At 44.9% G+C, this 25,896-nt stretch overlaps 1 protein-coding gene across 5 annotated transcripts in view; it reads left to right on the top strand.

Moving 5' to 3' along the window:
- The window catches only part of RALGAPA2 (Ral GTPase activating protein catalytic subunit alpha 2), a 111,915-nt gene that overhangs the window by 74,862 nt on the left and 11,157 nt on the right, over positions 1-25,896 (top strand). For 4 of the 5 annotated variants that reach the window (XM_071738745.1, XM_071738743.1, XM_071738744.1 and 1 more), the window contains one exon: positions 24,650-24,771. In XM_071738745.1, the coding sequence (XP_071594846.1) occupies positions 24,650-24,771 (122 nt within the window). Of the gene's footprint in view, positions 1-24,649; positions 24,772-25,274; positions 25,435-25,896 lie in introns of those variants that run through there. The other variant, XM_071738742.1, reaches the window with a different exon arrangement.

Raw genomic sequence — 25,896 nt, 5'->3', positions numbered from 1 at the left:
GCTGTCATACATTTTGAAGGTGCACATAATGCCAGATGCCTGAAAACACATTTTGTGCACTTTTCAAAATGTGCTTTGTTGAGCTGGCATCTAGAGCTCTGCTTTGGGTCTGAAGGGGGTGTGTGTGATCGTACCATGAAAGTAAAATAGAAAGCTGTTGGTCTTTTTAGAGAAAGGTTCACAATTTGTTCCCTTTATTTCATCCAAAGAAGTTACGCCCTCGAGCTGTGTGGATGCTGTTGGAAATGACTAGGGAAGGCTGCAGCATGTGTCAGAGGAGCTGTGACAATTGATGTGACATGGCATCTGAGAGCGCTGCCCCAGCCACGGGCTCTGGCTGTCGGGAGCGTCTGTCTGAGCCGGTCCCTGCGCTGCTTTGTCTGCAGGGAGCAGCAGGTTGAGCTCCCCGTCCTCGGCTGGGCCGGTGGCTGCTGTGCCCGGCCCGAGCTGCAGAGAGGAAGGAGCCCTGGTTCTGGGAGGGAGGCTGGTGGAGGCGTGGTGGTGCAGCAGCTCTGAGCTCCATCCCGCAGCACCGCTCCCCCGCAGCCGATCGATGGCCGGGCGGGCTGGCGCTGCCGCCGCCTTCCCTCCTCCCGGCCAGAACCTTCTCCAGGCGGCGATCGATGCCTCTAATCTGCTCCAGCCTGTAATAAGTCATGCGAGGCAAAGCTTTTAGGTGGCATTACATGGGATTGTGGAGGCGGCTCTTCAGCTCTTATTCATAGACTTGCAGAGAAATCTACTGCATCCCACTTGTGATTATAGGGAGTGTGTCCCGCTGCTGCGGATTTGAGCTGCACGCACTGCTGAAGGATGTGTGGACACAGTGGCTTTACATTTCTGTATTTTTGTGCATGCTTCTCCACTGATCTGTCCCCGTTCACATGGCTTGATAGAAACATCCTCTGTAGGCATTGCTGTGAGCTGCTGGTGAGCCTCCCCATGCTGCAGAAGCCAAGGGAGGCAGCAGTGAAGTTTGTGTTAACAGTGCAATTTGTTTTTCTGCTGCAACATGGAGCATCATTATTCTTCTCCACAGCTGGCTGGAAGCTGTGAAGATCACCGAAGTTGCCGAGAAAGTCCCAAGCTGATTATGTAGCAGGGTTTTAAAGGGCACTAACTGCTGCCCCTCCTGATGCTGATCCTGGTGCAGCAACTGCACTCTTCAGGATCAGTAAATAAACCTCAGCAGTTTGAAAGGATTTTATTTGCTAAGTGATTTAGTGGGTAGTTTCAAAAATGAGTCTGTGGTGAAGTGACATCACTAACATAATGTTCTTTTAAATGAATGTACTGTGTGATGTATGTCAGAAATAGAAAAAATTAAAAACCCAAAAACCACACACCACAAACAAACAAGAAAACCAACCAAAAAACCCAAACTCACCTTTGAATTTGTTACATGATGTAGATGTGCATTAATGGAAAACAGGCTTCCTAAAATCCAGAGCCATATCTCTTCAGCTCCTACCAAAGACTGGGAAGTCACCATCTTGCTGGACATAGTGCAGTGCATAAAGCATCAGCAGCAGATCAGGGCTGGGAGCTGGGAATTTGAGTCCTAACTCTCCTCTGCCATGGGGAAGCTGCTGCTTTGAATGAGACGCTTGGTTTCTTGATTCTGTTTCTTCATCAGTAGTATATTATCTGTTAATGAATAATTTTGGATGAAACTGGGTTTTTTATTGAAGTGCTGCTTAAACTTGTGTCCTAGTCCTGAATCCAACTTGAGATGTGCAGAAGGGTGTGTGTACTGCTGCCACCCTTCAGGCTGCTGGCAGCAGTGTTTATCCAGTTCAGAGCTGTAAAAGCACAGTGTAGGTCTTCGTGTATTCACAAGGAAAATGCAATAGATGTCTCTGTCAGTCTTTGGTGAAGCTGCAGGTTTTTTTGGTGTGATCATGGCATGGTGGAAGCCTGCCTTGGGTTTAACTTGCAGAAACAACCCCCAGCCTGCCTCCTGGAGGAGTTTTGTTTATAACTAACTACTAAGTGTACCTTCCACAGCAAGGTGCCAGCTCAAGCTCCTGCTCTCTTCAGGTAAGATGTGCAGAGGTCCACAGGGCCATCACACAGTGGTTTATGGTTTCTGTTGTAGCAGACAAAGAACCTCTGAGGGGTTTAATGAGAGCCTCCCTTTAACCTTTGGTGGAAACAAGATGGATATGTATGGGTTACTACTCGGTACTTTGTTCAGTCTTAAGAGGGTTTTTTGTTGGGGTGTTTTTTTTCACTTATACAGCAGGCAAATTAAGGTGGTGGGTTTTTTGTTTTGGTTTTTTTTTGTTTGTTATTGTTTTATTTTGGTTTTGTGAGATGTGTTTTCTCACTACACATCAAAGGGGTTTGTGTTATTTGTATTGTCAAAGTAAGGTCTGGTGATTTTGCTGTTCTCCCCATCACTGCTGAAGGGATTTGTGTAGCTAAAGCCTCTGCTGTATCTTTTGGAAACTGCTGCTGAGCACTCCCTGGCGCTCTGCCTTTCCCGGGGTTGGTTTGGCTTTTGTCACAAACGGGTGAAAAAAAGAAAGAAAAGAAGAAAGTAGAGTTTGAGGTGACTGAAGCTGAAATGTAACGCGTGCTGTGCAGTGCCGCCTGGGAGGAGGGCATGTTGGTGAGGGCAGGAGTTTCTCTGCGGGGCTGGCAGGGGGCAGGTGCCGTTTGTCCTCGGGGGGCAGCGCCTCCGGTTCCGAGGAGCGGGCTGACACCGGCACCTCCAGAACTTGGTGCCGTCGGGACCCCGTGCAGTCGGCGTGTCCCCTCCGGGTCGGGCTTTGTGCTGTGCTGCCCCTCTCATTAGCATGCTGGCTCTGCTGGCTGGGCGAGCTGGGCGAGCTTACCAGCTGTTCCTGCTGCTCCCCACAATGTCCGGCGTGTCCGGATGGCCGGGCCCGCTCCCCGCAGCCCTTCCACTGGGGATGCCCCACGTGTCCGCCCGGCACCGCATAAAGTAGCAGAGCCCTCGCATGGCATATGGTGTCTGGATTCATACAAGATGCAAAACTATTCTGCCGCTAATGCACAATGACTCATAGCATTGCTAATTTTTCTAACAAAAGCCCCACTTCCACACCCACACTTTTAACCCCTCAGGCTAAAAAGCCTCTTCTTTTAGTTTCAAAGCCTTGCAAATGTAAGGAGGTGGCTTCTGGATCAATATATGAAACCCTAGATGTATTTAAAGCCTGTGCAAGTTCTAGCACTTGTTTTTAATTTCAGTAAAACACAGTTTTCAAAACACTGCTCTAACATATGCTTGGGTTTTGTTGTTTGGTTGATTGTTGTTTTGCTTTTCTTTTTTTTTTTTTTTTTTTTTTTTTTTTTTTTTTGTTCCAAAGTAGATCCATTATGAAATGCTGGGAATTTTTAATCTTTTGGTAATCGCATATTACAAAAATAAGCATAAGTCAGCATAAAAAATAATTTTCATTTAAGAGAGAATCGAAGCAATGTAGCTACTAGATCCACCCTGATTGGATGTTACATCGTGAGTTACCAAGCTGTTTGTTGTAAGGAGCTTGTAGTATCTGGCAATCTTTCCCCTACGCTTACTGTTCGAGGGAGAAAAATAACACACTTTTCAACTAGAGGGAGCTGCTGGGATCGCTGATGCTGATTCTTAACCTTCCAGTCTAATTCCTTTGTGCAGAACGTACAGTGATTGTTTCTACATTTTAATAAAATCAAGTGAAATTACCCTCAGTAAATTTAGATTAGAAGATGCATCTTAATTTTTCGAGTATAATCATCAAATTAAATGGCAAAACTCAGGGCAAACGTCCTGGTTGCGTGGCACGTGGGTACTCTGCCTGGATGTGGAGTTGTTATATAGGTCACCAAAAGACTCGTTTGAAGTGAGAGTGAAAAGGTGTTACTGTTGTTACCAGGAAAAAAGCAACAGGGAAGTGGGAGCAGTAGGGACCGGAGCAGGCAGCGTGGTGGGAGCTCCTGCTCCCTCCATCACAACAAAGGAACAAAGGGACCTGCTGGGAAGGATGAAGGTGGCCAAGCTGGTGATGCAGGCTCCCCAGGAGCAACTTGTTACCAGGAGCCCCTGGGGGGGCTGCATCAGCGAGGGCCGTGCTCCAGGGGGAGTGATTTTAAGAAGTCCTGGCTTCAGAAGGTTTTTGCAGGTGTTTGAGATAGGCTGAGAGTGTCTGTGGTGTTCCCAACAGGTCTGGTGTGATGTCCCATGTCCTCAGCACAGCCAAAGCCTGGGTGCAACCTCAGAAGCTGGTTTTGATCCAGCAAGGCAGTTCCCATGTCCCTGAAACCTCCCATTCCCCTCTCCACAGGTGGTAAGAAGGCCACAAAGGTGCAGAAGGACCAGCTGGATGTGCCCGTGGGCATCTTCATGTGCCTGACCCCAGTGATACAGCACTGGCATTAATACAGATATGGAACCACCAGCATAGGTCTGCATCACTTCTCAAACTTTTCTTTAAAGAAAACCTGACTTTAGGGTATGTTTCTCATGAACCACACATGCTGTACTCCTTTCAGAAGTTCAGAAATTATTTTCTAAGCAGGAAAAATGGTTTTAGGTTTAGCTCTGAATTTTCTTAGTTGCTTTTTTTCTGTCTTAGTAAAAATGAGCATCTGAATTCAGTGCTGACCATGCTTTGAGGAGGTGAGACTAGATCACCTCCTGGAATCCCTCCAACCTGACTGATTCTATGCATTAAGAGGATGAGGTGCAGAATTTTTGTGTAAAAGCTGCTTTAATGGTATCACCGTAGACTTATATGGATTTTTGTGAAGAGAAGAGGCTTTCCCTCTGCATGCACTTGAAAAATTTTTAAAGCCATCCTGTTACTGGGAACTTTTTGTTAGACTGCGAACATAAACATGGAGACAGCAAGAGAGAGGAAAAGGAAAAAGCTGCTTTTTCATAGTGAGTTTATTGGCTAGCTTATTTAATTATTATTTTTGCTCTCCTCAGTATTATACCTACGTGTGTATTTCACAGTAAGATTAACTGTTGAAGTTCTAGTATATAAACAGGAGCAGATGGCTGTTAATGATTTCTTAAATCTAATGGTAAGTAACCATCTATTGCACATACAGCACTTTATGTTAAAAAAACCTCAGGAAATACTTCCTCTGAATTGACCTGGGCCAGGTTTTTTTGAGAACCTGTAACTTATGCTGAACAGTTAGATTACCTGTTGAGAATTGTCCACCTTACTAATTTTCACCTCTGTAACTATGTGGATGATCTTATAAAACTTTGCTGGTCTACAGCTTGTTGGCTTCTTTAAATACAACAGGCATTTCCCTGCCCACCTTTCAGCTGGGCAAAGCAGAGTTGTTCAAGTAGCAGTTCTTTAATTTAGGAATCTTAATGTTGTCCCTGGAATAAACAAAACTGGAGTTAGCTCAGCTTTTCATTACTGCAAAGTCTTGATAACCAAAAATCAGCGTCAGGAAAGTGAAGCCTTTAAAATTTAGAAAATAAACTGGAGCTATTATTTTTCTTTTACCTTGTTCCTGAAAGATCTCACCTCAGCTTGTGCCATCCGTGGGACTCTGATTGCCTTCCTGGGACTGCAGGTTGCCTTCTGGAGTTTGTAAGGGCTGTGTCTGCCAGACTGACACCAGTAGGGTGACTTGAGTGTAGCAGGGCAGAGAAGATGCTAAAAGTATAGAGCTGTTACTCTGGGGAACAAGCACCAAAGCTGATGTTCAGAGACTTCTTGTGTCATAAGTGAACTCCTCCCTTTGCAATTAATTTCTGTCTCCATCTTACCACCTTCCTCTGCCTGCTGGCAGCATCTCTCACAGCCGGGACATCTGAGGTTCTGAAAACACTGTTTCCCACAGGCTGCTCCAGAGGTAAGAAATGAAATAGCTGGGTTTATTTTTCTGTCCTATTTTTAAAATAATTCCCATCGTGTTCCTGTTGGCTGTTGCCAACCCTGTGGGTACTGCAGTCCTGCAGTGTCAGGGAGGGACACAGGGCAGCCCTCACAGTTCAATCATGGGGTTTTTATGGACTTGGCAGTAGAGAGGAATTGTCCCAGTCCCCAAGAACTGTTCAAATTCAGAAATGTTTGCTTTATAGGCTTTTGTACAGCCTGCTGGGTTTTGTACTCCCATGTTTTATGACTTGTTGCCATGATAATTCAGCTCATCTTACAGGTTTCTCTAATTGTGATTGATGTGTAATCATTCATTTTATTGAACCTCATTAAGGTCTGCAAACCTCTGTACCAACTTACAGTAATTAGAGCCCAGATAGCCATTCCATCTGTTCACAAGCACTGTTTAATTAATGAACTTTTAACGTGTTCTTTGCCTTGTAAAGGCTGTTAGTATTCTCCAGTTGTTGGATGGGATCTGCATGCCAGCATTTCCTGCTTTTTTAAATACCACAGCAACGTGCATTTTGGAGTCCCAGAAGTCAACTCATAAAATGCTAGCATCTTGGAAAGCAAAGTGCAAAGATTTTACTTTGAGATTCAGTTTTTCATCTCAGTTACAGTATCTGTAAAACTGTTACCTACAAATACATGGCTTTACTGTTTTTTTGAATGCCCAGACCAAGAATTTTTAGTCTTCCTTTGTACCACTGAAGATGGTGTACAGAGACCAGTAAAGAAAATGTTTCGTTTTTCATTTTGGCACTTGCTGGAAGAACGTTAGAAATACAACACATGCAGATACAAGCTTTCCCCCCCTTTTATTTCATCTTTTTGTTACATTTAGAACATCAGGACTGAGATGGCTTTGTGGTTTTTGTACTGTTCAGTAGAATGAGATTCCAAGATGGAGTGGAATCCACTAGTGCTTCTGGAGTTATAGAAACTATTGTAATAATTGTTCAGAATTCTGAGAAAGCAGCAGGACAGACATACCTCAAGTGTTTCTGCTGCTTTTCCTCTGCATGTTCTGACTCTGTAGTGATGTGCTGAGTCAGTTTGTGCGGAATGAGTAAATTGTTGCATTTTTTTGAAAATGAAGGTAAATTTCTGTTCCCTGCTCAGGCAGAAGAGGCAGTATTTCAAGTGTCAGGATTTTTAAGAAAAACAGTCTTTGAAGATTTCTGTGTATTAAGAATGCATGGTCAATAGCTGTGCAGAATTTAACTGTCACATCGCTGTCATGAGTGACTTAGGAGCTAGAGAGGCGAGGGAAGGAGAAAAAGGACACTTTTTCCTGGGGCATTTTTGCATTCATGATCTGTTGCTGGGTTTATATACAGTACAGTATTGCAGTACTGTAGTTGTGCTTTACCTCATTGGGACTGAGCTGTGTTTACCTTGAATATTCAGGACAAGAATTAAGTCATACTACTCAACGTCCTCGAAATCCTTTTCAGCATCTGAAGGCAGACCATCTGTCTGTCCTGTCAGCCTTTCCTCCCCTGGCATGCCCTCTAGCCAGTGCTTTGACTGGGGGTCTGTGCTGGTGAAACAAAATGCAAAGTGAAGTAAAAGTCTTGGGTATGGGGCTGAACCTTGGTATTTTGAAAACTGAGCCGTGTTGCCTGCCCTGCACTGTACAGGCATTACTTGTGAGATGAGCATCAAAAGCTTTTGCTGTACCTTCAGTTGCTGGTCTCTAATAAGATTTCCCAAATGCTGATTTTTGGTTCCTTTTCCAGTATTTCCATGTGCTACCTCATCCTCTCAGCACTGACCTCAAGCTCTTGACCGTCCATTCAGGCAAATCTCAAGGTGGTTTGCTGCTCATTTTGTAACTGCAGTGATTTGACTTCCAGGTCCCTGACGTATATGCAAAAAAAAGTGTTTTTCACAAATTTTTGGGAAGTGCACATTTTGTTTGGGGATGTGCCAAGTGACAGGTGTGTGAGCTCAGCTTTGGTGCCTCACCTTTCTCCAGGGGTGACGTTCTACAAGTCAAAAGCTGTGATCTCATTTAGTTCTTCTGAGATGTCATTCCACTGGCTGTGACTGAGCTACAAGCAAATGGATTAGGCTTATTTTAGGAACAAATTCATTTAGTATGTGCATTTAATAAGGCTTGTTTGTAAAATCATGCCCAGGCTGGTAGTTATGAGGATGAGTTCTATTTACATGAAGTCTGGGGTGTTGTTTCCATACCATCCCTTTCCTGTTCCCCACAATTAATTGGACTCAACAGTTAAACACATCACCAAACAATCTTGGTGAAATATTAGCAACAAAGCATCCTGATACAGGAATGAGAGGAGAAACATCTTGCCCTTCCCTCATTTTCCCTTTCCTCCTTGTCCCTCTATAGGGAAGTGCAGGTCAATCGGATGTGAGGAACCATCTTGCAGCAATCCTCCAAAGCTGCTGGGCCATCTCCAGGTGTGTATCTGCTGGAGTAACCCACTCAAAGAGTTCTGGTTACCTGCACCCAGCTTTTAGCTTCTTCTTTAAAGGGATGTTTTGCCTTAATGGAAAAAGGGTAATCAAAGGCTTCTGCAGCGTGAGAGAATCTATACACAGGAGCCTCTGCCCTTGCTGCTGCAGGATGAACATGATTAGTTTAATAGATGGTGTACACATATTTTAGCAATATTTTCTTTTAGGCCTATAAACAGGTCCCATTCCACCCATAGTTATCTAATAGAAGTGATAATTAAGTGAATTACACTTACAGTGGTTCTGTGATGGGTAACTGATTTTAAGTAGTAGGCATTTAGAAGAGATTTTAATATTGCCTGTATTTGCCTACTAATAATCTCTTAAATAGTTTGTGGTTTTTTTAAAGATTAAAATATTTATAGCAGGTTTTGTATGCTGCCTGTAAAATGTGTTGTTGCTTTATTTGGGTCTATTAAGAGAGATAAGGATGTCATTCTATCAGTTGTTAGATAATATTGCATGTTAATCCATATTTTAAAAGTTCAAAGGCTGCACTAGCACATTTTTCTCTGTTCTTTTTGCTGTTGGTAAAGATGTCCTCATATCAAGCATTCACATGTGTGTGAGAAACAGAATTCTGTTCAATCCATGCATAGATTGTCAGAAAGATTAAAGTGTGCATCATGCAATTTTTCTTCTCTCAGAAAGGGGCCTTTGATGTGCTAATGCTCACTTTCTCTCTTTTCATTCAGAAGTGCTGGTCATTGTTTTGAGCTGCAGAGCAGTATCTGCTTCATATAGGCAGATTCTAATACCCTGCTAGCCAAACCTTGCTCAAGGTAGCATAATAGAAATAGGCAATAATATTAATAGCATTATTCACTGCCATCAGATAACACTGTGCTTGCACAGATAAATACCACGGCAAAGCCAAGGCATTTGTTGAAAACAGGTGCTGCAAAAAAAGTGAAATATGTAGTTTAAACCAACCCACTTGGGTCTGTCAGCATTGCTGCTGTTACACCAGCCCAATGATGCTGTTTGAAAGTGGAAAGGAAGCTTGGCACTGCAAAAAGCACTGTAGTCTGTTAAAATCCCTCTTGAAGACAAGGCTGTAATGTATTTCCAAAGTTAATTAGCAAGTGAAATTATTTGGATGGCCTCATTTCGTGTTGCAGTGGATATTTTCCAACAAATGGATGAAATTTTGCAGGCTGCTCACAGGACCAGGGCTCCCGTAGCAGGGGACTGATGTAGGTCATGACACAGTGGTAGTGACAAATTTGCATGGAGAAGGGCTGTTTATAGCTGCTCTGACTTTTGCCAAAGGCACCGGCTCCCCTTTTGTTACTGACTCTGGAGAAACAGTTCACTGAATTCCTCCTGCACACAAATAGGGAGAGTGTTAGTGTGCCACTGGGCAGGAGGGGTTGCAGTGTTGGTTATGTTCTGCAGGAGACAGAACAGTTGCCCACTGGATGATGAAGCCCCTCCTTTCTCGAGTTGGGTGAGATTTGGTGGTTGAATTTTGAGAGAGTAAGTTAAATAACTGTAAACTATCCTCTGGTGATGGATCTTGTAGGGAGGTGTCATCCAGTCCACTGCACAGCTTTCTGCTCAGGACTCAGAAAATCTGCCTGTTGTGTTTCTCGAGCAGGAGGCACTGTAGCTTTCAAAAAGCTGCAATTGTAAAACCAGGAAGTTGCAAATTAAACAAAGTACCATGTTCAAAACTGTTTCACAAATAGTTTCTTAACTAAAATGTAATTTTTAATTATGGGAGTTTAGAAAGCTTATAGCTGAAGAGGTGTTTCGTTGATAAACTTAAGACTTAGCAAAAATTGTAAGATAACTTGAGAAAAGAAAAATCTTACCTAAGTCTGCACCTGAAGTATTTTCTAGTGAGGGAGGATGGCAGCAGCATGTGGCATTGCTGCTGTGTAGCTTCTTCCCTAGGTCCTGTTTGCTTCCACCATTTCATTAAAAATTCACCTTCTGCTCTCCTGCTTTCTTGTTAGGATTCCCATCCTCCTGTTACACCTGAAATGTCTCAACACCAGCACTTCAGAAATCCAGCTCCAAGGGCTCTGTCTACAAGGAGCAGTGTTCTTCACCCAGGCTGTGCCCCCTCCCCAGCCCCTGGGTGTCCCCACCCTGGGGACAGCCTCTCCCACTGCTTTCCCCTGGGAGCTGCAGCTTCCACAGCCCAGCTCCAGCCTGTCTGCAGCATACTTTAATAGCTTTTAATTTGAAAACAGAGACTAAATGCCCTGATCTGGAAAGGACTCCAGCAGCACTTGGCCTGTTATTGCTGACCACCTTGCTGGTTTTTCAAAGCCTGTCACATTACTTCTGTAATCTAATTACTTCCTCCTTTCCCTCACACTGTTTTGAGGCAGGTTTTGGCACTTGTGTGCCTATTCCTCTGTGCATTACATCGCCTGCACACACTAATCTGTTTTCTGATTGCAGCTCATTTTGGGGGGGTTGGTTTAACCGTGGCACCTTTCCTCATAGTCTCCATTTTCACCATGATTTCCTGTGTGCTTGAATGTCATACTTGGCTGTTTAAACAGCATAAGGTACAGCTCAGTGATTAACTCACCTCTTAGCCCCTAATTAAATGTGCTGATAAAGCTCTGTGGACAACTTGAGCTGCTTAAAACCTATGGGGAAATTTTTTTAGGAACAGTAGAATATTTAGAAGTCAGCAGAGGGAAGCTGTTGTGTTTCCTTGCTGTTTTGTGAGGGAGTTGCTTGCATTTTCACTTTTGTTTCCTCCCCTCCTCGCACACCCTCCACCCCCTCTTTATAAGTTTTTAAAAAAGCAGATTTCATAAACGTGCACCAGAATTTTAATTTACTCCTTTGGGAAAACAGAGAGATATCACAGCAAGCCGAGTGGCTGAGCTATGCAATAAAGGAGAATCTGTTCCCCCTGCTGAGAGGTTGCTTCCAGGGGAAAAAAAAACAAATTTTATTTGAAATGCTGACTTAATCATCTGCTTTTGGGGTGCAGATTTCCTGCAGCATGCCCACAGCCACACTGGCACATGCTGCTGTACCTGTTGCAGGCTGCAGGCTTGAAAGAGTATTTTAGTTTAATGGATTTTAAGCAACATTATTCGAAGATCAACAAAGGCATACTGTGTTATATGAATAAAAGATTTCCTCGGGATACTTGTTAACCCTACAATGCCTAGCTGATGTAATTGAAGTGCAACCACCTGGCAGAGCCCTTTCCCCATCAGCTGCCCAGGAGGGGACCAGGTGTGGAGCTGAGCCCTCCCTGCCCACTCCCAGCCAGGGATCCAGCAGCAGGGCTGGGTGGGCAGAGGGAGGGCTGCCTGCCCACCACCCTACCCTGCTGGGCTCAGGTAGAGCAGGAGGGGGCTTGGGGGGAATCAGGAGGGGCAGTGCCAAAGTCTTGGCTTGAAATTAAGCCCCCGTGAAGCTCTGCTGGCCTCACAATCACAAAATCAAACCTGAGAAGATGTTTTTCCATGTGCTGTGGCTATTACTCAGAGCTCTGTGCCCAGGAGGTCCTTTGCTCACTCCCCAGGTCTGCTCTGCTTTGGAATAACCACAGCAGTTACGAGTGTGTCCAATTATGATTTTAAACCTCCCCCTCTGCTTTCTTTTTCTGATGTAACACTGCAACATCTCTGCTCATTTCTTGGTGGTCTTTTTTTCTGATGTGTTCTTCCTTCCCATCCTCTAAGGCAGAGCAGTTTCCCAGCCTGTATCACTGCAGCAACAAGTACATTTAGCTCTGAGCATCTTGCAAATGGTGTCACTGGTAATGGATGTGATAATAAGCCCCACGGTTACCTATCCCTGATTGTAATGAATGTAAATCATCAAGTATAATAGACCTGAAACTGAGCCATTTAGTGTTCGCCTCAGAAATAATGAAAAGATCTGTAATATACTAGAAGGGGCAGAATTATTTTGTGTAATTATATTTTGTTCTGGTGGTAGCTGCCTGATCCTCACGCTCTTATCAAACTGGCAGCAAGGGCTTATTAGCCTTTAGTAGGTGAAATACATGTGATTATAAATTTATTTAAAAGGATTTGCCCTTAACCAAAGAGTGAGGATTTGGAGGAGAGATTGCTAGCCCGTTGGTGATAGCCAAGGCACAGAGGTGACCTTTGTGTGTGTGTGTGTGATGGGAAGTGGAATTCCAGGCCAGGGATCCTGTCTGCCCCATTGCTCCTTCAGGGAGGGGAATCTTGCAGGATTAAAGGTACCTCAGTTGATTTTTTTTTTTTCTAGACTAGGTGTTAAGATCCTTTATGGAATGTCCTCTTTCAAAAATAAATAATAAATATTTGTAAGTGCCTATTACTGCTTCAGAGTTTGCAAAAGCTTGTAGTTTCAGAGAAATTAAGTTTCCCAAGGATTTATGTTTGGAGAACATTTAATTTTTGATGAGCTGGAAACCCCACTACTGAATATCAAGAAATCAAATTTATTTGTGTGAGTGATACATTGAGTATTATTCTTATAAGCAATGGAGGAGTTAATTCACTGCCTCTCTGGTAGTGAATTAACTGGTAGGCTTACATTGCTTTTTACTCCTTAATTAAAGACATAGATTATTCCATCAAAAAGATGTGTGATGCAGGTTGGCTTGGCAGACAGCTTTCTACTCTCATTCTGGACAAAAAGATTGATTTAAAAGTAATTGAATTACAGTTTTTGTTTCCATTTGTTTCAAATCAAGAAGGGAATTTCCTTTTATTTAAGTAGGTAAAAACATTCTCCTAACTTGTCCTTGCTGAATATGCCCCATTTAAATAATACTTGTAACATCTTGCTCCGAAACTTGAAACGGAATTTCACCTGGAAATTTGTAAATTAATATGATCTTGGCTGATTTATGGCTCTGCAATTGCCAACCCATCCTGCCTCCTGAAAGTTACGTACTCAAATACACAATTTAAGTGTGGGCTCTTCCCTGTTTAACACAGATTTTCTATGTGATTTTATCACATCTCATCTCCCTGTCCTGCAGGGCTGTATGTTACCCTAACCAGTAAGTTAGGTTACAAAGCAAGTTTGGAGTGCAGAAGCTGCACCCCCCACCAGTGGGGACCCCCTCTGCCACCTGCAGGGGTAGGGGTGCCTCAAGTGATGTCTTGGTGTGCAGCTGGGTGAAGCAGATTCTGTGCTTCAAGTATTTTGCAAATGTTTTCCTGCCTTTACCCTGCTTGTCATCCTTAAGCTATCAGCAATTCTCCCTTTTTCAACTTCCAAAGCCTGCTGATTTCTGAGCAGAGTTTGTAGGGAAGTATTTTGATAATTTCCTCTTACTTTCCCTTATCAATTAAATGTCATGTTGAGACAAAAGTTGACTTCTGATTTGCTGTAGCAAAATTGTCTTGCAAGTTACTTAATTGTCTTGTAAATCAGATGAGCAGTTCTCAAGAATTTTGAATTATGAATCTGTCATTATCTCCCTCTCCCCCTGTCTGTGGCAGTTTAATTTTCAAAGCTGAGAATGACTTAGGTTGTTGCTGGTACATTCCACATTTAAATGGTGTTGAACATGCTGTTATCCTGGGAGCTTCTTACCTGTAAATTTCACTTTGACATTGCTGTGATGGAGTTTGACTGAGGACTGAGGCAGTGCAGTGACCTGTACCTCTCACAAGCTGCAGGGTGTAACAGAGTGGGCTGAGTAGCAGAGCTGACCTGGCATTAGAGTTTTTTTGTGGCAGTGTACCAGTTTGGTGACATTTCTACTTTAGGTGAATGTGCTTGCATTTGGAGAATGTGGTGGTAATAAATGTAGCAATGTTAAATATGCTGAGGAACATGTACACATGTGTTTAAATAGAGACACATGTGTATGTATGCATAGATTTGTATGTGTATTTTCATATGTGCAATGATCAAAGGAAAGAGCTCCCTGCAAGGGTTCTTGCTTAATAAGCAGGCAGCTGCATCCTCATCAGCTCTGTCTGGAGTGCCCTGAGGGTAAAGGTAGGTGTATGGGACACTGCAGCATCCTCACCCCGAAGGGCAGAGGGATAACTCATTGAAACAGGGTCCACAGCAAAGAGGGAAGAGTCTCTCCTTCTCTCCTGTGCAGGCTGGAAAAGCAATTGCTCTGGCTACATAAACCTGGCAGGTGAGGAGAAGGTGCAAGGCTTTCACTTAGCCTGCTGCAGCCTTTATTTCCTGGCTCGGGCTCCAAGTAAACATTCCACTCTCTGCTGCACGTGTTTTAGGACCAAATTGTATTATCTAGGTAGTGCAGAGGAAGTTGCAGCCATACAGGAGAGCCATGTGATAAACAGCTCCTCTAATTCCTGCCTGCCTGCCTCACTTATCTCCATCAAGACTATTAATATTTCCAGCATGTAAGCAGTTTCCAACAGCTGTCAAATGCAAACAATAAGCTGCCAGAAAAACTGTTTCTGCTTCTCCTCCGAACTTGCTTCCCCAGTTAATACATGTACATGGCCCGAAGGTAAAGGTGCTGAAGTCCAGGGCTAACCAAAAGTTTGGGTATTTTGCTACTGCTGCTGCAAACAAAAGTTTGCTGCTGCTACTGAGAATGGATGCTTTGTCTTATGAAAGAGAATTTCTAGCTTAGCAAAAAAGAATTTTACATTTTAAAGTTACAGAATTCCCACTCACTAAAAAACCCCTACCTAAAGTCACTTTTGTGTTTCTAAAAAAATATCAGTGGAAGTATTTTAAAAACACGTCACTTACTTATTTTACATTTGTTAAAACAGGAGAGACAGGAAATCTGCTAAGGAAAAAAAATGGAGTCTCAAGTTATTCTCTAGTTCTTTAAAATCTTTAACCTCAAAATCATCGTGTGTAACTTCTAAGTGCATTTTTCAGTCTCTTGGTACTACCTCCTTTGTAAAATGAAGGCAATAATACTCCCATCTGTATGGTTTTCTCTCTTTTAAATTGAGAAATGTTGGACATTTCCTGCTTAGGAAACAAACAAAAAAAATTACTAGCATAGATGCAGGATTCTTCCAGGAAAATAGGTGAAGTGCTACAGCATTCCTCAGCATCTTTAATTTATTGGTGTGCATGTAGCATGTTTGTTTCCCACTCAGTGTGTTCTGGCCCTTTCCATGAGGTCCCCCAAGCTCCTGGTGAGGATCTTGTGCTTGGGACACTGAACCCCACCATGTGGCTTGGCCATCTGTCAGTGCTGAATCAATCACAAACACTGGTGGACAACATCTTTATGTTGCAAGTTCAGATAAGATGTATTGTGTGATAGCACACACCAGGTCTGGCTTTAATTAAATATTTGGTCCTCACATCCTGCAAATCTCAGCGAGTTAACAATTTCTCCTTGGCCTGACCCACGGGGAGCAGGCTGCAGGGTCTGGGAGAACACCCACCCTCAGCAGGAGGCAGATGCACCCTGTGTACACACCTTGCTGTCATGGCTTGTTTGTGGCCCTTGGGTATGTAGCTCCAAAACAGCACTGCTGTCTCCTCCATCACTTTTCTTTCTCTGAAGAATGGGAATTAAAAATGCCAACCACCCAATGCAATCAGGGATGGGTTTTTTCTCCACAAGGTTTTTGGATGCAGAGCAGCACCTGTCTTCATGAGCTGCCTCTGCATGGTACCTCTGGAGGGCTGGCCTGCTGGGGAAGGAGGTCAACTCTCAGTCTCACACCTGGCTTTGCAGTCACTGGGCTTTATTGCTGGTATTACAGGGTGGAGGTTTTCAAAAGTTCTCAAGATTTGCTAGTTAAAAGTTGCCAGCATTCTGTCTGTCCCTCCCAAAGGATGGTGTGTGTGACTTGACAGTTGTGGAAATCCTACTGCTGCTGGCCACAAACAGAAAATATTAGAATGTTAGTTGTTTAGTGAATTAGAATGTTAGGTTTTTTTGAAAAACATTCTTTTTGGTTTTGTGGAAAAATACTCAAGCTTTCCAAAGAAGCCTCCCCTTCCCTGTAGCACACGTATGCTGTGACAAAGGGACATTAAAAAGAGATAGGATTGCTGGTACATGGGGAACAATAGCAGGCCAAGGATGGTGCATTATCCCTGTGTGCTCAAGCTGCCAGTCTGAAGGGACTGGAAGGCATAAGTAAATGACAAATAATTGAACCTTTGTACCTTTGCCCTTTTTCTAAGATGTCCAAAAGTAACAGCTCATTAGTGGCATTACTGAAATAGGTGCATTTTGTTAGTGTCTGAATAAATTTAAGACTGCCACAAAGCACGGGGGAAGCATTGCTTGGTAACATGTGACCTTTCCTCCAGTTATTTATCCCTTGATGATCACCCCGTTTGTGGAACAAGCCAGATAATTGCAGAACATGAGCGTCGGCAGCTGTACATACACTGATAAAATGGGACAGCCAAGGTGTTACAATCATCTCTCTGAAAACACAACCTAGGGATTTGTCCTCTGCAGTCACCGGGCAGGTTTCTGCATGGCAGCAGCTCCTGCTCAGTCCCTAGGCAAAGGCAAGACGTGGTAAGGCTCTGCTCTTCATGAGCTTCCTCTGAAGGTCCATCTCTTCCTGCTGCCTTAGGGAGACCAGCAGATCTTCTTGACCCTGTGCTCTCTGGATCTTTCCCACCCATCATTAATTTTTCAGTCTCCAGGGTATTTCCCTGGGTGAATAAGTACTAGAGGAGACAGTCAGAAGAGAACTCACCCCACCACTCTCAGGAGAGAGGACCTCTACACCCCTCTGCTCTGGGGCCCTGGGTTCTGTCCCCCCAGGGTATGTCTCAGAACTGGAGAGGGAGCTAACTATGTGAATGCTTCTAGAGAGCACAGATGCTAGGGGAATCATGTCCCACTAATTCATGGGCCAAAATCTTGCATAACTGAAGTCACAGTAGTTCTTGCAATACAGAAGACTTTCAGAAGTAGCTTCTTGGTGGTTAAATCTTTTTGTGCCCTGTGGAATGATTTACCAGTTAAGGCTTCTGCTGCTCTAACTGATAATGGGCAATTACATCCTCATTTTCATCAGTTGAAATGTTTTCATCAAAGCCTTACACTCTGGTGAGGCATGGAGTGCAGCTGCTAAATGGACTGAGGTTATTTAGAAGGCTGAACCCCAATGTACAGAGCCTTACCTGATAGGACATCATCTCAAGTATTACATGTTAGAATTAAAAAAGCTTCAAACCGGGATAAATAGGAGTGTGGTTAAAGTACAGAACTGTATCAGAGAAGTAACCCATTGTTCCTTCACTCCTCCTACCATGTGACTGATCTGTGTTGGTACGAGGTATCTGCTCCCCGGGGCTTTCTGCAAGGAGGAGTGGTAGTAAATTAAGATGAAAGCTTGTTTTCTGCCTTATTCTTAATAAATGCAAAACTCTGCCCTGAAGCACTGGGCATGACTAATGTGCCATGTATTTGTGACATCCTAGGGCAGCAGGCAAGTGCTGCTGCCAGGCTGGTGGTTTGCAGCACACCTTGAGCACCCTGCTACTTAACACCCACCCAGAGTGTGAGCAGGACCTTTTGCCTCTGTGCCCCCTTGATGTAATAGTGCTGTTTCCTTCACTTCCAGGGAGATGGTTTGAAACCATGTGAAACGCTTTTTTGTCGCTGTTTTGTTTTGCTTTCCTCTTTAAAGCAATTAATGGTGACTGTCTGTGGGGAAACAGATGTGCAGGTTGGACAATGCTGGAGCGTCTGCCGTGGCCTTGGAGCAATTACAGGTTATCTTTTACTCTGTGTTAGGGTGGTGCCTGAAGCCCCATCTCCATCAGTCAGGACTGAGGTTCTTTTGTAATCCTGTGCAGACCCAATCCCTGCTTCAGGGGGAGGGAGGTGGCAGAGCTCCAGAGATGGTGCCAAAGCACTGGACAAATGCTCCACAAACAAGAAATACATTTGCAAACCTGGCCGTGCTCGTTGGTTGCAGTGAGAGTCATGTCTCTGGTGCACCAGGGTGTTCTGGGCTGCAGCCATCCCCCCGTGAGTGGAAACCCCCCCACCAGTTCCCCCACCACGGTGGTAGAAGAGGGCTGCCCGTCTGGCACTCCGCACAGAGGGTGGCAGAGCAGAGGAGCATTGTGCTGCCGAGGGGATGAGCTCTGGGTTTTGGCAGCAGAGGATCATCTGCCTGTGCTGGATAAGGAGGAGGAACAGCAGCCCTGGCACTAGCCAGCCCCACTCTGCTGAGGGAGGGCACAGAGCCCTGCCTCCCCCGTGGTACCACAGACAGATGGCCTTCCTGGGGGTGACCACGGGCAGGGAGCCCATCTCACCCCCTGCCCACACAAAACCCTGGGCTCGAGTTGGACACTTCAGTCAGCCTCCTCTGGTCCCTCTCTCACATGTTACATCAACCAGTATTTGACATGCCTCACTCTGAAAAGCTTAAATCTCAGATGCTTCAGTTTCGAAGAGCACATAAATCTGCAGTTGTTGACGGGTATGGTTTAATTGCACCTGTTTGATGAAGGATATCTGTTACTAAAATTCCCCCAAAAGTTTTCATTCTATGCAGTAGTGGCAGCCACTAGACCATAAATGATGGCAAGCCCAATCGAGCATATTGAGTTTCACACTGAAATTGCCTATCTCAGTGTTTTAAAAGCACAGTAACTCTGTCCTGTTCAGAGCTTAAGGAGAACAATTGGGTGCATAAAGTCACCTACTGAGACATTAATGTTAACCTCAACTTTATGGCCTCTGTTTTATCCAGCTTGGGTAAGTCCCAAACATTTATGTTCTCATTTGTTTTCAAAACTGTTGTCATGGTGTCAGGAGCAAACCCTTTTAGTGGAACCATCTTTGGTTCTTATGATACAGATTAGGAGGATACTGAAATATGTGTGATGGGCCGAAATTACTTCTCAGGTGTTCTTTGGTACTAAAATCTTGAAACAATGAACAAACAGAAGTTTTCCTTCTCTTGTGCACACATTACACCTGTATGGGCACTGGTGAGCTGAAGAGCCCTGGCATAGCATTGGGCAGCAGGCTTTCTTGCCTTTAATAGGTAGTTCAATGATTTTATTTTTCCTCAGGGCTCTCTAGTTGGGTGAAGAAGGAGTTGGCATGTGGACATGTAGACAGCTTCGATGTCTGATGGGCTGGAAAGAGCTGTCTGCTCTGTGCTTCCAGCTTCTCCACTGGCCAGATGCCTTGAAAGCCCTGCTCAGGGTGGGATTCACATCACAGATGGGAATTGCAGTAGGTTGATGCCAACAGCCTGCATTATCTAACTTGGCAGTCCCTCTGGAGCCAGAGGAACATGCGTGTCATCCTGTGCTCTCCATGGACCCCAGTGGTCGGGTCCCAGTCCTGGGGCTGCACCTCTTGGCACTGGCACATGGCAAACAATGAGCCATGGAGAGCAGCCAGTCAGTTCTCTCTTTGCCTCTCTACAAACCCCACAAATAAAATTTTCCCTTTTATTTGCATAGAAAGAATGCCATGTTAACAACGTACACAGCTGTTGCCACGTATTGGTGACAGTATGTAAATGTTGCCAAAATATTTTTAATTTCTGTGGTGTGGGTAGGAGCTCGTGGCCATTGCCATCCACAGGGGTGGCAGCTGGTATTTTTCTTGAGATCAGCACAGAGTTAAGGTGAAAAAGCAAAAGTTCCAAGTTTTTAAGATCTATTTGAATAATAGTCTTTTATGTTCCCCTTGTTTCTAAACATGTAATTGCTTCTGGTTTAACATTGTGTGTGCAGAGAGGGAACCACTGGACAGATCTTCCCCCAGGATGTCTCAGTTACCTGTAGAACCCGGGCAACGAGAGGTGTTTGGGAGCTGTCTGAAGGCTTTCCATCGTAAACTGTGTCTGCAACTGGCTCCATGTGGGAGAGAAAGGAGGACCTGGATGAGTTTCAACACAGAACTCCTCAGTTCATCCTAGTGCTTGCAGTAAGCTGACATGGTTTATTGCAAACAGTTAATCTTAGCATTGTGATGTTTTTTTCAAGCAGCTTACAGTGTATGATTGAACTACTGAAATAATTGATAAACTGATTAAACAGGTCTAAAACCTCATATTATTTAAATACTGAGATTTGGTTGCTGTAGTCAAATTGGAGATAAATTTCTGCCCTCCCATGGTTACATGTATTGATTGTCAATAATTCACACTTGGTCATGGCTTTCTGTGTCATTTACTATATGTTTGTGCCCATTGAAAACATTTTGCTCCAGAGCTGTGCCTTGGTAGAAGCAAAATGTAAAATAATGCAGCCGTTGGAGAGGTGGGTCAAATTGCCATACATATTAAAAGAGGCTGCTTTTGATCAGCTCCTTTGACTGTCTGGTATAACTCCATTTATCTGAAGATCTCAGGGGACGCCCCAAACCTTCAGCTAAAGGGGGGCTGAGTTAATCAGGGTAGCCAGCTGTCCAGCTTCTGCACCGGGCAGGGTTCAAGATCATAACCCATCCTCCTCACAGGCAGCCCCTCCTCAGAAAGCGATTTGCATGCTTCACTTCAGCCATCTAGCCTTGAGGCTTCTGTAGAAAAGCCAGCCAGGCACTTCAAGCTTTCTCCTGGCCCTGCTCGACCCGGAGCATAGCAATGAGCTGGGAGTGGGAGCTGGCTGAGAGATGTGCTGCATTTTTAAAAAAGTAGTAGTTTGTGTGGCACTCTGTGCTGTCTCCAGCCGAATAACACAGCACCCCCGAGTCAGAAATGTGAGGCTGAAAGCTCACAGGAGAGATGACAAAAATTCCATGTTAGAAAGATTCAGCTGAGCATTCTCATACGTGTAAGGCAGTAAAATCCCATCAGTGGTCTGTAAAGGTGAGGACACGGCACCTTTTCAGTGGCTGCAGGTTTGAGGTCAGGTATTGCAGGAGTGGTGATGGGGGTGAGTGTGTTCCTCCAGGAGCACAAATGTGAGCTTCCTGGGGCTGCAGTTGAAAATTACTATTTCAGACCTCTCTGGTACAAATGGTCTGGAAATGCCGAGTCTTCACACACACACGCACACACACACACACACACCCCCCTAATACTGTTACTCTTTGGGTACATTACCTTCTGTCAGGTCCTCAGAATGCCTGGCTTGGGGCTCCAGGGTAGCTGGCAGGTGACAGCACAGGGATGCCTGCACAGGGTCTGACACAGGTATGGGTTTTGTTTGCATCCCAGTAGCAGAACTGGAGTGACTTACAGAGCAAGGATTTTGTGTGAAGAGTTCAGATGGTATTCGTGATGTCATGCTGCTTTTTTGACCTACATATACAGGCTGGAGGTATTTTTCAGAGGGTTCTTTACAGCTTATGTTCTTAATGCCTGCATTAAAATTACTTAGTTGATTTTTTTTTTTTTTTTTTTTTTTTTTTTTTGTCTTTTAGAGAATCCAAACTGCCTTCCCTAATTTGTGTATGTATTAAATTAGAGATAGCAGAGAGCTGATGTTAATTTTCTTGCTGTGATTTAATACTTTTCAGGTTAGGCTGTAAGTGGACATTAATACAGGAATCTCACAGGGTGCCCGTGCTCCTGGTGCTTGTGTCCAGGGAGCCTGGGAGAGAGATAAGGAGAGCTGAGAGGGGTGGTGAAGTGCAGCTGGCTGATACAGCCGTTTTCCTCACCCTGTCTGTGGTATCTGCACTGCTCTTGGTTTTTAATCTGCAGGAGTGGCACTGAATTGGGACCATCCTGGGAGCTCTGCAGGCTCCCCGCGCCTTGGCTTGCCCCCAGCCCGCTGGGGCTGTTTGCTGAGGGGTTGGGTTCAGGTTGGTTGTTTTTTGGGGTTTTTTTCCCCCACAGTCTCCTGTATGGCTCGGGGCATTTTCCATCTCATAAGTAAGGATTTTAGGAGGTGTGAAGCTAACCTAGCCAGCACCTCCTCGCCCTCCGTTTCCCGGCGCCGTTCAGCCGGACGGGAGCGAACGGGCGGTGCCTCGGCCCTCGCTGCGCGGTTGTGCGCGGTCTCCCGCTAACCAGCGGGGTGTAATACCAGGCAGAGCATGAAAAGCCTTTCTCCTCTCCCTGCCCTGGTTAGAGCGGGCCCGGGAGCATCCGGGAAGGCAGCGCAGCGAATGGAGCGGTGCTGCCGGGCGGGCAGGCTCAGGTGGCCGGCAGCCGCCGGTTTTCCCCGGCCCTTTCAGAGATTTGTCACGCCCGGGGCTGCTCCCGCTGCGCCAGCACGTGCCGGCTCCGTGTCGGAGGGGGCTGCTGGCCAGACGGACCCCCAGCCCCCCGGCCCCGCGTCCCGCAGCTCCCCGGGCACGGCCATCGCCCCGACCCGCTCCCACCGCCCTGGCAACGGCCCAGCAGCCCCGCCGGATCGGCATCCCCTAATGAGGAGTGAATGGCATCCGCCAGTCCCTTCAGAGCGGGGCCCAGGCGTGTGCCTGCTCTCCTCGGAAGTTTGGCAGCCTATTCATTAACAGGAGTCATCAGGAGTTCAGCCCATAATGGGGAGGCAGCCCGGGCTGATGCTGGGGCTGGCAGGAGCGCGTCCTCCCGGGCTGCGGGGAGCGAGAGCCCGGCACCGAGCAAATCACACTGCCAGCAGGTGCAGGCTCTGCTCTGCTGCCTATTGATTTGCTTTCTTCGGCCTTCCACGGGAAGTTTATAAGAAGATTTATCACATATCAATCGTCCTCTGCTAGCACTAAACCCAGAATTAATCTTTTCTTCTCTTCTCTTCTCTTCTCTTCTCTTCTCTTCTCTTCTCTTCTCTTCTCTTCTCTTCTCTTCTCTTCTCTTCTCTTCTCTTTTCCTTCCTCTTCCCTTTTCCTTCCTCTTCCTCTTCCTCTTCCCTTTCCCTTTCCTTTTCCCTTTCCCTTTCCCTTTCCCTTTCCTTTTCCCTTTCCCTTTCCCTTTCTCTTTCCCTTTCCCTTTCCCTTTTTCCCTTTCCTTCCTTCCTTCCTTCCTTCCTTCCTTCCTTCCTTCCTTCCTTCCTTCCTTCCTTCCTTCCTTCCTTCCTTCCTTCCTTCCTTCCTTCCTTCCTTCCTTCCTTCCTTCCTTCCTTCCTTCCTTCCTTCCTTCCTTCCTTCCTTCCTTCCTTTTCTTTACTTCCTTGTTTTTCCACCACACCTATAGGAACTTGCAGACCAATAAGATGCACGCTGTTTGTTCCCCATTAAGGCAGAACACCAAACCATCATGTCCTGGCTTTAACTATCTCTGTATCCAGACTTTTTTTTTTTTTTTTTTTTTAAATCTGTTCCATAGTGGTTTTGTTAATATAATGAAAGTCACAAATGGCACTTCAATATTAGTTGGTAATGCTTTTCAGTTTGAAATACCCTCACCTGCATTATGTTGTCACTGGTGTTATTCTTACTGCTCCTAGTTTCTAAATTTAAATTGGCCTTTGCTCCCACAGAACAGCCTTGCAGAGTCAGAATGCATTTCCCTCTCACAGAAACACAATGGGGAACTGGAAACTTTTGTTTTAAATGAGGAAATGGAGAGTGAGATGTCATACTGGCTCCTGCAAGCCCTAATTCACAAAGTCATACGTGAGGCTCTTCAGCCCATTGTAGATTTGTTTCAGACGTTATCCTGTTATTGGAAGTGTCTGATTCACCTTCTGAGAAAACAGAAGCTGCAGACAAAAGGAAAAGATTTGCTTTCTCTGCTGTGAAAAGCTGCTGCAAGCAGGGGTCCTATTAAGACAGCTGGAAAGTTGCTTCAGCTTGTTACGCTTGTAAGTTTTATTGGTGACTGGTTTTTGATTACACATTTGAATGCTGTGTGTTCCAGGTTGCCGAGTTTTAATTAAAAGGCAATAGTCTTGATTTTAGATTGCTTTGTTGCCTGCATTATGCAGACTATAATGCATGCGAGTTGTGGGGTGGATTTTTCCAATGCACATCATTTGTCCAGCACACATAAGATTACACCTTCCAGCACCTGCCTTAAACACAGCCTTCACGCTCTCAGGAGTTCTGTTTATTATGCTGAACTTGTTTTAAGAAATGCAGTGATCAAATAAACACGTGGAGGGGGTTTCTCCTCTGTCCTATAGCTTGTTTCTCCAATCTCATCATTTTTTTATTCTGACAGGGCCATTGTACAAGGAATATTGTCTACCAGGAACTTTCCTAATGCCCCCAGCTTGCCTGGTAAAGTGGGGTTTGGTTTGAAAAAGCCTGCAGCCCTGCCCTTAGTAACTTCAGCAGTCTGTCAGATCTAGATAGTCACTGCTTGTCATTCACAAAGCTAAAAGGTACCAGCCTTCATTCCAAGCCGTTCAGCCTCTTCACTCCTGGTTGCTCAGGCTCAGACCTGTGAAGCAGCACTGGGTAATTTGTTCTCCCCCTGTCCGTGCACAGCCAGGCCCGTGTGGCTGTGGATCCGTGTTGCTGGTGTCCCTGCACATTGTGTAGCAACATCTGAATCTGTGCATACATTTCCTTAACCTGGTGGTTGCAGTTATGAGGAAAGAGCTCTGTATCTTGAAGCAATAATCCAGAACCATAAAGAAGTAATGACGTTCGAGGATTTTGCCGCTCAGGTCTTTTCTCCCTCTCCCAGCTACTCCCTGGGTGGAACTGGTGAGTCTGCACGTTATTCTTCTATTTAGCACTAAGAAGCACTTGAGCAGCAGATGTACACCTGTTTTTTGTAGATAAATGCTTGCAAATTTAAGAAGACCATTCTTCCCCTGAATCAACTAATGAATATCAAAAGGAATGATGACATTCATTTTAATTTGTTTTGCATCAGAGCTATTCTCTCTGCTCCTTTCTTCAGCTATCCTGTTAACCCCCGAATCTAGCAAGGTTAATGAACTTTCTCTCAGTAATGTGCTCGGGTTCATTCAGGAGTGTGGGTTTCTTGCTGAGCTGGGAATATGTTGTTCAAAAGCTATGCCTGAATCGGTGCTTACTTATCGAGAAATAGTTCCTCACAGTAGAAGCCGTTGCTACTAATGCTAAAAGGGGATTATGCTGCTGAGATACCAGGGTCAGGGATTAATGCAAAAGAAATGTAAGAATGGTGTTCTGTTAGAAAATCATAGCAGCATGCAGCACGCTAACCTTTCCCTTAAATACAGATGAGCAAATTTCAGGCTTCCTTCCAACACCTGGCCTGGGACCTGCGTGGGGCTGTTTGTAACGTGCGTGTGGATGCACACACGTGGGTGTGTGTGTCTGTGCACACACATAATGCTGATGGCCATTCACCAGCCCTGCTGATGAAAGGTGAAAATGTAATGCCCAGTGCTGTGAATTTCTTCCTTCCGTGCTCTGCCGAGATGTGAAGCCAGCGTGCAGTCAGCAAGAGGGGGGCCCTGCTTTGCTGCTTTCATTGAGCTGCAATAAACGGTTCCTGAGAGGAAGCTTTGACTCAGACTTGCAGATTTCAGGTACCCTCCAGATTTGTTTTTCCAGCCTTCAAAAATGTGTGTTCACCGTGTGTCGGACTCTCACAATGATTCCTTAATCCTTTCTTTTACACTCATAGGGGGAAACCGGCACTTCCTCATTATTCTCTGCTACTGTTTGGGATTGTTTAATAGATTATTTCAAACCTGTATAAGCGTTGCAGGACATCTGCTCTGTTTCTCTTTAGCCTGACTTGTTAGCAAATATCTTCCATCTAAACTGAAAAATTGAGGGAAGAAATTAAATTTACCAAAATAAATCACTTACAAATAAAATCAGCCGCGTGGCATT

Source organism: Heliangelus exortis, chromosome 3 (genome assembly GCF_036169615.1).
Source record: "Heliangelus exortis chromosome 3, bHelExo1.hap1, whole genome shotgun sequence".
Classification (NCBI taxonomy): domain Eukaryota; kingdom Metazoa; phylum Chordata; class Aves; order Apodiformes; family Trochilidae; genus Heliangelus; species Heliangelus exortis.
Note: the sequence above shows the minus strand (reverse complement) of the source record. Positions and strands in the feature narration are given on the sequence as shown.